General features: G+C 38.2%; 2 protein-coding genes across 2 annotated transcripts; one reads left to right on the top strand and one right to left on the bottom strand.

Annotated features, from left to right (window-relative positions):
* Window positions 1-43: 43 nt before the first annotated feature.
* Window positions 44-3,294, bottom strand: pgap4 (post-GPI attachment to proteins GalNAc transferase 4). Its single transcript, XM_030771896.1, has 2 exons — window positions 3,259-3,294; window positions 44-2,035 (listed from the first exon to the last, which is right to left on the bottom strand). The coding sequence occupies exon 2, from the start codon at window positions 1,837-1,839 to the stop codon at window positions 649-651; it is 1,191 nt and encodes a 396-aa protein (XP_030627756.1). The 5' UTR covers window positions 1,840-2,035; window positions 3,259-3,294; the 3' UTR covers window positions 44-648.
* A 2,601-nt stretch (window positions 3,295-5,895) lies between these two features.
* On the top strand, window positions 5,896-7,297 carry LOC115810806 (myelin and lymphocyte protein-like). Its single transcript, XM_030772820.1, has 4 exons — window positions 5,896-5,982; window positions 6,512-6,679; window positions 6,897-7,025; window positions 7,223-7,297. The coding sequence occupies exons 1-4, from the start codon at window positions 5,896-5,898 to the stop codon at window positions 7,295-7,297; spliced, it is 459 nt and encodes a 152-aa protein (XP_030628680.1).
* Window positions 7,298-16,669: the final 9,372 nt, after the last annotated feature.

Here is a 16,669-nt window from a genome sequence, read left to right as displayed (position 1 = left end):
TTCAAATTACAGCAAAATTATCCTCATCTGATTCAGTGCAGCATATGCAGAGTGAAAATCACAAATCAACAGGATCTTGATCGTCACTGCTTTTTTTAAAAAAAAATTCCCTTTTTTATGAAGTATATGGAAACAAAGCCAACTTCACGGGAGGGTTTTGATATTCAATTCAATCCAACCAAGCATCCCAGCCACTGCTTATCTAATCTACATCATCACTTCCATTTCAAAACAGCAAGTGTGATTATTTAGCACAGCCAAACTGCTAAACAAGTGTATCCTTTAAATAAAATTTACCATGGAGAAAATATTTAGAGTGATCATCTGCACATGTGATAAACTATTTTTAGTGATACAAAGCTGTAAAATAGTGCAACAGTAGTGATATGTCACATGACAATAAGACTGTCATGACATTATGACGGTTATTATGGTACTGTGTGATAGCTACATTCCACATTCACTGATTAGAAGTCTTATGTGAGCCCGAAATGTTTTAAAAAATGACATTCAGTTCTCTAAAATGTGGAATTCACTATTTGTTAACTTGTGTGTTCCAGTACATAAAATCTGTGTGAAAAAAGAAATAGGTTGAGACACAAAACCAGCACGTGGAGTCCCTGAGGATGGTAGCTGTGAATCTCTTACTCAGATTAACTTGGGCCGAGCTGGGTTGGCCCTGACTGAGGAGAACGCTCCGATATGCGTAATCAGATTGGGTTCTACGCTATGAGCTCTCTCGCCTGGTGTTGACCTGGCTATGTGGTAGAGCACGGTGTCTTTTGCACTTCCTTTAGCACAAGAGACCCGGTCCAGGTACTCTGCTACTCGAAGGGAGGCATTTCCAGGGTACAGCATGGCAGGAGTGCAGCATTCTGTGGCAGGGGACACTGCGTAAAGTTGAGGAGAAACACGTCGTAGTTCCAGCAGATAGTGTCTTCCAATCAGCTCCACCACAGCCATTACATAAAGGGTTAGAAAAAGCAGATGGGGCGCAGAAAGGGAGAAAGCAAGAGGAGTGCGGTACGAGATGGTCAGGAGGAGCACAGTAGCTCCCACAAAACCCAGGCCCACCCACTCCAGGATACGATACGGCTCCGGGTTCCAGTACCTCTGCAGTCGTTCTGGGTGGTAGAGCTTGATATACAGAGAGTCCATGGCGAATCTCCGAGACAGTAAATTCTGGATCACAGCAAAAAAATCTGCTCTTGGAAGTGCATCGTCCTCAAGAATCACGACATTTTTAGGCCTCATCAATTCCCATCCTTTCCGGAGACAATAAACATAGTCCCTCTTTTCCTTCTCAAAAATGTTCAAGGAACCTCTGCTTTCCCTCTGCTCCTCCAATGTCTTTCTCACAACTAAAAACTGTTTTTCCAGCAGAGAGGCATCCTCATTATGTAACGGTCCACTTTCAATATCACACACCATTACCTCCGCACAGGGTCTTTCCCCACACCTTTTGAGGAGAGATACTAACTGCTGCATCACTTGTAGGAGATAGTGAAAATCCCAGCCCTCTTTCCTTCTGGTGGTAACCACAGTGACCAAGAGCTCAGGTCTGTCCTGTACGGTTGCCATAGGAACATCTAAGGCCTGTGTGGTGTCTAAGTTCTCCCAGAACTCTAGTGCTTTTTGGCCTCTTTCATGACTCACCTGCAGTGCCATCTCACTCATGTGGTCTAGATAGATAAACTTCAGAAAATAATATGAATAGAGTAAATGGTGACAACATAGGGGAAGTATCATGCCAAATGTTACAACACACAAAATCAGTCCTTGGGTTATCGAGCTGGACCATCGTAAATGCCGGCCTGCGAAGGCTCTCCATCGAGACATTTTTAGAGACAACAGTTTCTCTGTCGTCCTTCGTCAAATATTTTTCTAAGCGTCTCTTTGAAGACAAGGCTTTGGTGATTCACTTTTAAAGAAAATTTACATGTCGTCAAATTCTTCTCCAATTTTCTCATATCAGATATTGTTTCATCTAGGGTTCAGAGAATATCTTGTGCCTTTGCTTACATACCATCCAAACCTGAAGATTAAAAAAAACATAAAAACATAAGGGTGTGATAAGGGCAATTAACAATACGAGCAATTAACACAGAAGCAGACAATAATGAAGTGTAGAATGTAAATGTAAATAAGACTGACACTAGCAAGATTTGGATCAGGTCAGTTTAATTGCCTCTCTGTATTTCTTTACAATTGAATTACTGTATTTAACCAACTTAATTTGGATAGCACCCCTTAAAACACATATTGTCTCAAAGCAGCTTTAGTGGATACTAGACCTGTGATCCCTTGTGTGTGAGCAAGTCTACAGTAGCAATGGTGAAGAAAAACGTCCTTTTGCTTAGATAAAATGTAGGAGAAATGAGATATCTTTATGTCATTCGCTGTGTAAATGCAAAGTTATCAAGTTCAGAGTATCAGATATATCACAAGTGATGGTTAAGTAAGGGAGAAAGTGAAGTAATCACGATGAGGGGCTGTGACGAGGTAGGCAGATTTCTGTTACAACTTGCTTCATTCAGTTAACTGTCTTATTCAGAGCAACTTTCAACTCTTACATCAAAGATAAACTCTGGAGAAATCCTGAGGTTAAGAGTCTTCGTCAGGGATACATGAGCAGTGAATTGTCATGCTTGCAGTGTGAGCTTATACCCCACCCCCTGTTTTTTTAGGACTTCCATTACCCCCTACGCAATTCTCTCCACACGCTGTTTAAGTATGCTTTATATACGTGGATATAAGTACAGTGGAAACCGTTTATAGTGATCAACAGACGTGATCACTATAAGGGGTTTCCAATGTGGTTGAATACAAACGTCATTATCTGCACTTGCCCCTACTTGAGTTGCGTTTGTCAACACGTTGGCAATACAGGAAGCTGGAAAGCAATAACGTTGAGGTGTTGTAAAAGAACCATTTTCAGAAGAGTACAAAGGTTGTTTGACTAAACCGACGAAACTGCTATAACAGAATTTTTTTTTAAAAAAAATTAAATCATATTTGATTTGTTCTTATTGCAAGTATTGACATGCTAAGTATTTATAAGCAAAACATCGGCATTTCTTTCCCGGAAGTGATGGGACTGGCATGTGAGTAGAATCAAAGAGCATACTACCTGCATCTCAAAGACTACAAACGAGGATTAAGAAGTGTCGTCACTGTTCATACCCGTATGTGAGGTCCACGAATATGTACAGATGTTAAATAAGTATACGGAAATAGCGTGAGTTGTTTTTTTCTCACCACGACTTCCATTTCGCTGATGCAGTTTCATGGCCGTTGTCGATTGACTACAAAACTACCGACCAACGCTTTCGACAGGCACGCATTTTACCGTATTACTCCGCTGAAACGTTACTGTTAAAAAAGGTTATGTGGCTCCACTAGATGGCAATGGGCTCACACTACGATATCCGCAGACTTACACTCAAGACGCTTATCTGGATGTTGTACAGACAATGAAATTCAACGATCTGACTCCCAGTAGTTTACTCCAGTAGACTACGAGTTTCTACAAGACTATGTCTCTCGGAATTTGATACAATTTCTTTTTTTCTTTTTTTCGAGGAATATGAGGAACTCGTGTACTGAGTAAAATATAATAGATCTACATACCAACTTGAACCTACATATAATAAACTTTTTTTGCTGTGCAAAACTATGAACGGGTTTACTGATTATAATGATTAATGAAATATTAACAATATAATATAATAATAATAATAATAATAATAATTACATTTATGATTAACAATAATAATTTACCATTGGTAGGTTTACCTTTATTTTATACTAACTGTGGGAAATAGGTTTAGTATAGCTTTAGTATGGGTTTCTCCAAAATTTTTCAGGTTGAGTGACCAGGATGGATCCAGTACTGATTTCTGGAGTGAAAATATATGATTGCTATGAAAGGCTTGTGCTCTCAGTATAAAGATGAAAGATGCTCATTCTAACCAAATCTATTTTTCACTACTACCTTATTATTTGAATCCCTTATGTTTAGTTAGTGCTTTCAAAGTCCAGTGCCTCCCAAAAGAATTATTTATGATTATATTCTATAGTATAATGAACCCTAAGTCATGATATGGAAACTTGTCGCAGGCTGTCTCAAACTCAGTTAATCGGAAACGTAATCAGTCAAATAGCCCTCTTTGTTAAAAGTAATGTGTAACTTTTGAATATAGTTTAGATATTTCTTCACATATATATGTAGATATTCACGTTCAATTAAGTTTTTCACCTGTTGGTGGCAGAACAACAAAAGCACCGTTAAACCCTTAGACAAACTATCAGAGTCAGTTGCGTTAATCACTGGATTAGCCACCAAGCATAGTGTAGTGTAACATGTAACCAGATCATGTCCCTCGATTGCCCTGTGTGTTTATTCTTACCAAATACCCTGTTGTGTCTTTGACTCCAGCCAAAGTCTTATGTTTCAATGCTTGTGTTGTTTATTGTTTGAACTGCAAATTATAGGGGTACATAACATTTTAATTCATGGAAAAAAGGTACTGATTCAGATTACATCTTTTAAAAGACCACAAAGACATGACAGGTATGTGGATGTGTACTGCCATATATTTCATTTGCTGTTTATTTGAAAGCAAGCAAGCAACCAAACTAACTATCCAAGTCCAACTAACTAAGTAATACATTATATGTTTACCTTTTTACTTGATTTCAAAACATAAATGCAAAACAACAGGGGATAGGGGTGTCAGAGCCTCAGTAAATCTGGGGTAGTTTCAAAAAAGATATATACATTAATCATTTCAACACATTACAATTAATGGAGGTTAAAATGGTTTTGATACCTTATTTAATTTCATGCCCAAATAACATGCAAAGAGGTTTTTCATTACCTGGTTTACCTTTATTAATGTTTTTTTTTTCTTTCAAGTCTAATCAGGAGGCTGGAAGTACTCCATTTCTTCCTCACTCATTTCTCAAATATTTGTCAAAGAACTTACAAAAGTCACTCTGGAATGTTAGTGTATATAAATAGTCCCAAAATATGTAAAGCATCTTCAGTGATGGAGCCACAAAAAGATGCTTTTTTCAACATTTCATTTTATTCAGCAAGATTTTAACCATGTAAAATATAATAAACTAACAGCCGATCTTTACCCCTTACATATAAGAAAGTGGTGAAGCCCAAACCTTTTTTTCAGCTGAATGCTTTCAACTTCACCATCACAGCAGGACAACACACGACAAACTGTAACCATATGTCTTTTAAACCGAGCTCCAGTATGTTTTATTTTGAGGGCATGGATGCAATAATAAACATATACTCCCCATAATTTAACTAATTTCCACTAACTATCATCATAATCACAGACACAATGTACATTTACTCTTATATTTACGTCGTATCATTTGGCTTTTGTCCAAAGCGACTTACAGATGTGAATGCAGAATAGGCTTAATCAGGGTAGTTTATATTTACGTTAGGCTGTATCTGAGATGCCTGAATACAGTATGTAGCGTATGTTTCATAACATTCAGCTTGCCTAAGGCAGCAAGATGTTTCTAGGCATTTTAGGCACTTAATTGTATTAAGTTTGGACAAGGGGAGTTTGGGTGGGAGAAGGTGCATGCCGTGAACTCTTTGTCTGGAAGCGAGTTTGGAAAAATGCAGTAAGATTTATGGAGATTGGATCCTACAATAATTCACAAAAACCTGTTGATATACTCAAAATACAAAAGATTACAAGCTGAACGAAAAAACGCCTTTGTCGTTTTGCTAGGTGTGTCTTGGTGGAGAGTATCGGTATGGGCAAGCAGGTTTTTCAAGACGTCAGTGAACTTCGTTGAAAACGCGCGTCTTCCTCCTTACCGCCTCATTCAACCTGTTTGAGGATGACGAACGCAGACATGGCAACGGCTGGTTACATGCAACGCTTACCTAGTGGCCTGGCCATTTGTTGTACAATACCGGATATTTTCTACCTGCCCGAACTTGTAAGTAAATTTATGTTTATAAATTGTGCTAAAATTTACTTTAATGTGTGGTTACTCAGCTAGTATGTGGCATCATTGCGTCATGGTCAAAATAGTAAAAAAAAAAAAAATCCTTGCGCTCGCCAGATAATTAAAGAGAATAAAAAAGCTTGTGCAATACTTTTTATTTTGTATATATTTACAGTCAAACGGAAGTATTTAAATTCCGTAAATATGGTTACATAAACACGTCTTAGCTGTTATGACCAAGAATATTCATTTTGTATGTCAGGAAGTTTTTGGTTTTGTCTAGAATGTGCAGTGAAACATGTGGCAGTGGAAAACTCAAACGATGTTTAATTGAAGAAAAAAAAAGAACGCTACTTTTGCTCCCCAACTTCAGAATTTAAAACTGAATTTTGCGACTTGAGTCCTGTGTTCTTTTAACAGTGCGTGACATGCAGTTCATATAAATCAAATAGCAAACCAGCAACTGTGCTTGTGCTAACTGATATGGCAAGCTCTCAGTTTTTGCATGTGTGTCTGTCAGGTCTTTGGTGGGCTGGTATGGATCCTGGTGGCGTGCACCTATGTTGAACCACACAATCCTCAGGCCTATGTGATGGCTGTGTCAGTCTTCTGCTTTTGCGTGACCTTTATCTGGATGGTGGTCTTCTTATGTGGTTCACACCACAGCAGCAGAGGCTGGGCAGCAGCGGTACGGTACCCCAAAGATTTTTTATTCTGTTTCATTTTGTTTTGTTATTTTTGTCGCAAGGAACAATGAGACAACAATAACAACAACAACAAAAAAACACTTCCTTAATTTCAAAGAATTCCATGACATCAGGACCTTCATTTCTTGTCCGTCAACATTTTATAGGTGTGTTTTATATGCACAGTTGTTTAGTGCTCTTCTTGCTGTCTCTCTCAAGGATGTGTTCTATCATGGAGTAGCAGCCCTGCTTTACCTCAGTGCTTCTGTGCCACTGGCCTACGTGACCGTTTTTTTGGGAAAAACTGCCCCAAACGAGCAACGGTACAAGTTCGATATTTCTGCTGTGGTGAGTATAATTAAATAGCATTGTAATTTCTGCTTGGTGTAAACTGTTTTGAATGCAAAGTTCCTAAAATGATGCTTTATAAAGTTATAAGTTGATTGCCGTAATTACTTTAGGATCTGTTGTTTTTGTTCTTTAAACGTTTTTGGATACTTCTTATGACGTTGCTGACAGATCTTTTTGTTCTCAAACCTTTTCAGGTGTTTTCATATGTGGCCACTTTACTTTACGTCGTCCATACAATTTTCTCAGCCATCAGATGGAAGTCTTTTTAAAGAAAGGAGACTTACATCTCCCAAACCCAGAAGAAATACTGAGACCTCATGACCTCTTCACGCTGTACCCAATCTCGCGTTCTCTCCAATGCCTCAACTTTATCTACAGTAAATCACAAGAGGGTCTCATAGGAGCATTATTATTAATGTTGTCTGAACATTTAAGATACGATTTCTCAATCTACTTTGAGAAGGAGCTTTTTAGGTTTGGGTTCAGAGTAATAAAGAGCATAATGAAGGGTGGATTAGCTTAACTGTCAGACTAAAACATAAGGCAGTGGTCCTTGTTAGAAGCACTGGACTTATTTCAACCCTGAAAAATACATAGGCCTATATGTAAAATGTATCTGCTCAAGTACTTAAGATAAACCTACTAGGTCAGTCAACTAATCTAAATGGATTTGGATGGATTAAAATGACTTTTTATATTATACAAGCGAAAATTTTGTACATTTGAATTTGTTTCAGCTTAAATGACCCATTAAACAATGGAAGAATAAAACAAACTAAAATCTTCTATGGTGTGATTCTGTGTTTGCACTTCAGTGAATTAAGAAAATTTGAAACTGGAATAGGAACAAGATCATCTCCAAAATATAGAGTGTCATCTATGAGCTATAAAGAATATTCACATGATCTAGTTAAGGAGTCTATTGCAAATGAGATGGTTGATATACAGTGTTGACAACAATTAATATTTAATAACCATCCTATATCATTCCCAAATCTCCTCATAATGAGTAATATGAGTCGCTAATCTGTCACCTTTTAACCAGTGGGCGTGGATAGTAGTTGTGCCATGAATAGTGTTTTTCTGTGTTGTTGTTTGAAGAGCAAAAATATTCCTCTCATCTGCTGTTTGCCGTGTGAAAATGGCCTTTCTTGTGCTTATGGAAATATACTTCCTCTCTGGATTGAAGAAGATGGTCATAGATGGTGTGTGTGTGTGTGTGTGTGTGTGTGTGTGTGTGCGTGTGTGTGTGTGTGTGTGTGTGCGTGTGTGTGCGCGCGTGTGTGTAAGGGGTGGCTGTGACGACTTGTCTTTCGCAAACTCAGAACAGGTAGGTCTGCCTTGTATTATAGTTGGAATGCCACACTGGGTGAGGTGATGAGCGGTGCATTGTCACTTAGAGGGAGGTTTCTGTCAGTTGTTTTATGGGAGGATACAGTGAACTTCTTTTAGCTAAGGCTGCTGGAGTGTATCTGTGATATTTAATTCATGAGGCTGGGCAGCTGGCGATAATGCAGAACTCAATGACGCACAAGACAGACATGTTCCTTTAAATAGACCAGAGGTTAAAGACAACGACTGCTCAATGCCTGTTCTCACTTAAAAATAAGAAACAGCTTTTGTTTGAACGTTTTGCTCATGAATAAAAGGTGGGAAATAAGTGTCCTGGACAAGTTTTGGCTTTTTAAACACTTCTTTGAGGATGTGATAGCGTCCAAGTATCTCCTATTTAACGACATTTCTCTTTGCCTGTGATGAGTATGACAAACAGGAAGAGCAAAAGATCTAACTGTCTGTGGTAGCTTTAAAGTGGAGACAAGTGCAGTCTTCTTTTAAACATATAATGCTTCTCAGAAGGACCTGAATTGTCAAACAATCATAAATCTTTTAACAAACATGTTTTCAGCTGAATGTAGTTTGTCATATTTAAAATATAATCCAGTCATGTTCACAGGTTTATTTGTGTGCTACATTCAGCACCATTCATCAATTGTTCTTAAAAAAAAAAAACACAGCACAGCCATAATGCATTTATCCAGCTGTAATGTGGCCACAGGGAGGCGCTGTGTATCACCTACGCGAGGTCAACAAAGTAATGGAATTGAAATACAACATATAAACAGTTATTAACTTCGGTCTGCCTTTTCCCTGAGAATTTCTGGTGGGATATTGGATTTTTATTCAAAACTGAGATCATCCAGTTCAGTTAGAGGTGGAAGAGATGTCCTCCTCACTATTCAGAGCTGCATGTATTTTCATTGATTTTAAAATCCAGCAACTGATGAAGCCATAAAAGATGTTTTTCTCGCATCTCTGAGAGTGTTCTTGAATACCTCAAACTATGGGAACATCTCAAAGGAACAATTTTAAATTTCAAGTTCCTTTTTCCTCCACAGTAATTCTTCCATGAAGAGTAATAATCTAGCTAAAATTACACAGAATAAAGCCACAATATCATCACATCACAATTTCTCAGTAATTGCAAACAGTGATTTAAAGCTTTATTTGGCTTTGTTGTATCGTAAAACCATTCTCACGCAAAGAAAAGACTAAAAGATGACTCATCAGGCCATGTTGGTTGCTCATTAAATATTATTGTGTGTTGTTATAAGCAGTTTCCAAGGAGCAGTCCTACCATTTGTTACACCCATAATGCACTTCTTTTTGATGGGAGGTAAGTGGGGTTTAGACTCAGTTCAGTGGTAAATTGTGAAATCAGTGTTTTATCCTGTTAGCTGTCAGTATATCCCTGTACGTGACCATCATCATATTACTGCTCTTCATCTTGTTTAATGGCTGTTTGCTTTGATTGGCATATACTGTCATGATTTTTAACATTGTTCCGTCTGAAACATCAAATATTTTTGTTATTTCTTCATCTCATACATCTGCACTTATCTCAAGTTACTTCAGAATATCACCTGCTAAAAATGTATCATTTTAAGGTTTATTTACCTGACAGACATCATTAACCATGAAACTGCTATGAAGGAGTAAGCAGAAATATTGTAACTGTGGTTCAGTTATTCAAATTGTTTAATGCAACCTTCCATAATTTTACATATGTATGTACACAGATCATTAACATGTCCTGCAAGCTTTTATCTGCTTAAAACTCAGGAAAGTGAAGTTGTTGTAACAGTTTATTTATGAATTCAAAGAACAAAATAATTAAATTATTAAATTTTTATAGAACCCTTAATTCTACATGATGTTATATAACTTTAAACACACAGTAGAGAAACCAGTTTCTCCAATTTTGATCCAGTATAACCAACATTTACAAAGCCATTTTCTATCATATAACCACAAGCAAACAATGAAACAGTATATACTCACAGGGAAGAATCTTAAAGATCTCACAGTGCACTTAAAAGGCCAGCGAGTATTGTCAAAATGTTGCATAAGACTGTACATGTCCTCTGGCACGACTCACTGAAAACAATGAAAACGTGTAATTATTATGAAAATGTGTAAACTGTATATACAGCCTGACATAGAGCGTGTTGTTTTGTTTTGTTTTGTTTTGTTTTGTTCATTGTTTTTTTGTGGAGAAGGTAATCTGTCTGAATGGATGTTTGAGACTGTTTCTGAGACCAGTATGAAGATGTTGTTTATTTATGACCTTATGACAGATTTGGTGTTTGGGTTATTTTTGATGAGGTGATGATCAAATGCAAAAAAATAAACTAAAATTAATGATCATGTCACTTTGAGAAAAACAGTCAATATTTGTGTGTCAGGCAGAGCAAGTTGTTAGATGGTTTAACGAACAGGAAATGCATTCACAGAACTGAAAAAGAGAAATATATAACTTGAGGGTGTATGAACAAAGTTCTTTCCTACCAAAAGGTGAATGTTAGTGATAAATGGCCATTAAAAGAAAGAATTTAAAAAGAGATGTTATTACCTGACATGCTAGGGACATCTCAGAATCTCAAGAACCATAATAATTAATGTTAATTGTTAACTGCCATAGCCAGCACATGTCTGGGCAGGAAAGGTAACGCCAACAAGACGCGTGAAGTGTGAATGGCACTGTACAGTCTCTTCAATACCTTAGGGCCCATGCCTGTAACATGCATTGCATGCCCTTTGGGGTCTGTGGATAAATATAGACAATCTAGTGGAATTTCAGGAAGGATAAGACTCAAGTTGTGTTCCCAAGCATTTACCACGTGTACCTTTTCCACATGTGATTAATTAGAAATGTTATTATGCAAAGACAACCCCCCCACCCCCACCCCAACTCTAACACACATTGAACAAAAGCTCACATTATGTCATATTTGCAAATGTGACATGGACTCCCCTTTAATATGACTGTATTTTATCTCTTTTCACCCTTTTTTCTAACATTCCCTTTTTTCTAACATGTCGTTTCCTGTTGGCCTCAGGAAATGAAGACATAACCCACAGTTAAACTCTGAGGTAAATCAGTACAATCCCGTTAGTAGCTCACTGGTAAAGATCAGAGACTTCCAAAACATTTTTTCACTACACCTTAACTCACCTTTATTTGCCCTCCTCTGTTTTATTGCAAAAGTAATATTCTACAGCAGCTGCACTGACTGTGAAATAATCCCTGCCGTATTGACAATGATCTGAGATATTAGCCCTCTGAGGGATGCCTTTGTGAAAGGAGGATATGCTGGAATAAACTGATTGGATATTTCACACCTATATGTTTGGAGAGATGGTCAGTAATTACGGACCGTGGAATATTTGTTGCCGTCAGTCTTCCTCTTCTTGGGAGAGGAAAGAGGATCATTTTGATTTACAAGAACTTGCGAAGGACCATAATTAAAAGACTTCAAATGTGTATTTTAGGATGTAGTATTACGCTGCAACAGCAAACAAAGAGGTTTTACAGAGACACAGAATAAATAGAATGCCTCTTGCCTTGATGTATCAATGGAGGATATTTTCAGACATCTTCAGTGGTTTGCATCCTGAGTTAAGCCCTGCAAATGACAGCTAAAGACAGTTATTTTCTCCTCTCCACCTCCTCCTGTGTCTCTGATGACAAACAAGAGTCTTTTTAAGTAAAAGAAAGGAAATGTATCCACCAGCTTTCTTAAGGTGATATGTGTGTGTGTGTGTGTGTGTGTGTGTGTGTGTGTGTGTGTGTGTGCGTGTGTGCGTGTCTGCGTGTGTGTGTGTGTGTGTGTGTGTGTACTTCTCTCTCATTTTTCTACCCCTTCTCTCCATACAATTCTTTGTTTCAGGATAATTTAGAACAAGGTTTATGTAAGAATCCTCATCACTGGGGGAGAAAGCAGTCAAAGTAAATCTCCTCAGTCACACAGAATTTTGCATCATTGCAGGCAGCGAGAATACAATGACACAATGGGATCATTCTGATGACTATCATCTCACGGTGCCTTGAGCGTCTATTCAGACTGTATCTGACGCTCTGTGATTTCAGCTTCAATGGTTCTCTCGCAGATTCATACCAACAAGTTTCTTCTTTCTCTGTTAAAAAAAAAAAACACGTCAGCAATAATAAGACAGGTGAAAAAGGGGATTCTTCATTTCAGTGTCCTCTGCCTTTTAAAGAAAATGACATGCATCCCTTTCAAATATCCAGTTGTCTTATGTGTGCTGGCCTGAGTATTCACTTACCACAGAAACACTCCTAAATGATCTGTGACTTGTTTTATCGTAATCACAGATTTTTCTTCAGCTTTACTGAGAACTGTACTAGGAAAACTGTTCTAATCTATAAAAGTAAAGAGCAATGCAGGTCTGAGCTATGAAAAAAAAGAATATAAGACAGAAAAAGGACCAAATTGGTTAGAAACAGACTTTTGGCATGACTTTCAACTCCACCGTGAATGCTCATGATATACTGTAGCAGAAAAGGGAGTCGAGCAAATAGAGCAGCATAGACCTTCAGGCAAAATGAAATGAAGCTAAGACCAGGCGGCGCTGTTGGAGAGCAGTCATACGTCTATGGAGGAGGGAGAGTTTTTGACTGCAGATAAATCATGACTAGTCAAATGGAAGGATACTAAATGGAACAGGGATGTATGGTGCAGTTGCATGCTAACATAAAATGTTCCATTGTGTTATGTAATGATAACACAAAGCCAGAAGTAAAATCTTTATTTGCTGTCTTCTGCAGTAATGCTCATAGTCCTTTTGGCGATAGCATTTTAAAACTCATCGTTGATTTGTGACCAGGCCCTGAACACAAGCTGCTTCACAACTTCCACCTAAACAGTTTTTGATAAAGTATTAATGTGTCTTTGCATTTCCCTAATCTTGTTTTTATCCCCATGCAGAGAGCATGATATTCAGCCTTTCCTCAGATACAGATTCCCATCTTGCGTAAGGTGTAGTAATCACTGCATCACCCTCTAATCCACAATTCCAAAATCCAAAAATCCAATCTTCTGCAGAATTGTTGTGAGCAGTTTCCTGATATCGTATTCAAACTATGCCCCATTTACGAAAAAAAAAAAAAAACCTTTGACTGCCTCAACAGAGAAGCACCCCACTAACCTGGAACAGACTGTTACTCAGTTATGCTTGGCATTCAGTAGTAAGGCACAAGTACCTTTCAGTGCCTCTTCTTTTTTCCTTTTTTTTCTTTTTTTTTTTTTTGGATGACGGCTCACATCAGACCTGTCACTGCTGTGCACAACGTATACATTAATTTGCCAAACATCTGGGCTGATGTACTCTGCGGATGTATATCCTGGGCTAGATTTGTCTTTCTCACAAAGGCTAAAATTGAATATGTCAGTATGGCAAACATCATAGTGTTGCCTTTTCACCTTTTAGCAACTTGTTTATTTTTACATTATTTCCACTTTGAACATCAGTTGGTTACACTGGAAAGTCTACTGTCTAATATGCATCTGTATCTCTTCTTCTTCAAAAAAAGTTCAGAGCACTGTCTTGATGTAATGAAATAGCTCACTTGTGAAAGATGAGTCTCATTCATATGCTGAGTTGACTTTTCACAGCTACGGAGCTACGACATCTATTCACCTACAAGAGCAGTGATTTTCACTTGCTGTAAATGTAACAATTATGTCTTTGTATTCTTGGTTCGCTGTAAGCGATGTTGTCCAGGTTTCTGATCCTTGAAGCTGTGAGGATATCTAACAGGATCAAAAGATGTCACATCCTTTGTAGGAGGTCCTGGGAGATGTGGAAAATCACCAGGAGGCCACTTACCGTTCTGTCACATTCCTCCCTCTCACCAAAAAACCTACCAACGATTAGAGTGTCTTTATCTCTCACATGTTCAAAGCGACAAGGAACATTCAGATAGGCAAGCCTCTCCAAGAGGCTCACGAGTGACAGCTTCACTGCCAAGCCATGTATGGAAGTGGACCGGGGTAAAGTGGATGATAAGCAGCAACCCAGCTATGCAGGCCATGTTTAGAGACACACACTGAGACCGGCTCCTCTGAAACAATGCCTGTTTCTGTTAAATTTAGAGACCTTATCACTCATCGTTCTTTCTCTTAGGCAGTCTCTCACTGTTTCAAAGGAACTACAGAGGTAAGAGGGCTTACGTTTTCGCTCTTGATTTTTTTTTTTTTTGGTATTAACAAACACGCAGTCAAAATTCGCTGATTTTCATCAGTTCAGTAAGGTATCAGATTGGTTGGACACATGACATGTGATTTCACCTGAACCGAAAGATAGCTTTGAGTTTGCTTGATTGGCTCCTATTCCACTAATAAGATTCTTGAGTGTCCAGCTGTTGAAGACTGTTCTTGATATGATGTTTTTAATATGAAAATGTGACCATTTATAGCCATTTATAGAAGAACATAAATAGCTAACTGTGATGCTGTGTCTTAGTGCTGAAGTCTCATTTTACTGTGTTACTGGAGGTCTTTGTTACCAACCTTGTTACCAGAACTGGCTGAGAGCATCGTTCTCTCTCTCTATCAGTATATGTTATTGGTTTCGATGGGAAACACCATGATAATCATAGTAGTTTTAATAGGCAATTGAAATGTCACTTGCTATGACCACAAAGCAAAACTGAAGAAAAGTACTGCAAAGATTTACCCTGTACAGACCTAGCTCCAAAGAATATATCTTGTCCAACACCCTACCTTTCCATCTTTGGAGATGTTGATGTCCTAGAGACGGTATAGTTTAGTTGTGACTGTTTCAGCTGTGGAGGCAGCTCTGTTTCAATTCAATTTGACATGTATATATACCGTAAAAGCACAAAAGTCATGCAGTAAGGTCACATACTAAGTGTGTAATTACTGTTCATGTCATGGAATTACTGGCAAAGAAATGCACAGCATATTGAAATTGCTCTGATGAGCACAAATTGAAAATGGAAATTTCTTAATGGTTTTTAATTGTTGGCCATGGAACAAACTTTCGAACCGGAAATGTTCAGAGCATGTCTGAGAAATTTCGAAATGTAATGAATCTACCTCGACTCAAAAGGAGTAGGAAATTTGATAAGCTGCTGCGCAGATTGCTACTCTTTTTTTCCTTTTTGAAATCACAGGACTTGAAATGTGAAGGTCCTTTGTCTTTGACTGTCTCTGAGAGCCACGTGAAAAGGAGTGGGCTAAAGCTAATGCTCTCGGTTTGTTTCACTGATAAACCATTTTCAGTTGTTCAATTGTTTCTTCTTCTGCAGACATATCCATTTTCTCCTTGCATGCGTATTAAAATGTGGTGGTTTTAGATTCACAAGCATAATCCTGAACATGAATCATAAATGCCTCGTACAGCACATTTTAATTTCAGTTTGTAACATCGTGTTTGTTGCTGATTAGATGCTGTTGACTCTTGTGTGTGTAAGGTGGGCAGGTGTCAACTGTAAGAGTGTCACTCAGTCTGACTGACAACAACAGTATAATGAACATGAACACACACACACACACACACCCAACCCCCACCCACTGCACCCCCTGGTGTGTGACACATGGACATCGCTCTTTTTTGTGCATTTTTTATCAGTCAGGTCATGCATGAGGAGCAGACCAGGTCTATGGACTGTGGGCAAAAATAAAAAAAGATTTTTAAAAAAGAAAAAAAAGAAAGGAATAGCACGCACAACACTGAGTCAGCTGCAAGTTCACCCAGTCTTAAGGACTCACTGCGTATTTCACTGTGTAATGAAGTTATGTGAGGTGAAAGCTGCCCACAATATTAAATGCATCCAACTTAATATCAGTTCCAGAGTCACCTCTGGCTTTATGCACTCCAGTTTTACATCAGTTGAGATTGGAATCATTAGCTATATCTGTGTAATCCTGTAATATTAAACACACACCCTGCTTTGCCCTAGTTTTTTTGAGATGTAGAAAATCAGATATCTATCTCTGCATTCAATATTCGGACACTCTCCGTGCAATGTACGGCAGGAATGGTCATGATTTTTCGAAATGTTGAATGTAAGTTACAGTGCTTTGCTGACAGTTTTACTGAATGACAGTTGTCTGAGCATCGTTGGACAGATGACTCATGTTTATCAGGATGCCTCAGGACATAGTGGTCTGACAAGAGAGGATCACAGCAGAGAACACGTTACTGGGTGGTGCGACCCAGCATGACATAAAAGTGACTCAGAAAAGGCCTCCAAAGTACCTCCCGACAGACACACACCCTTTGAATGACAATGCAAAATCAGATGTGATGCTTTT

Source organism: Chanos chanos, chromosome 4, assembly GCF_902362185.1.
Source record: "Chanos chanos chromosome 4, fChaCha1.1, whole genome shotgun sequence".
Classification (NCBI taxonomy): Eukaryota; Metazoa; Chordata; class Actinopteri; order Gonorynchiformes; family Chanidae; genus Chanos; species Chanos chanos.
Note: the sequence above shows the minus strand (reverse complement) of the source record. Positions and strands in the feature narration are given on the sequence as shown.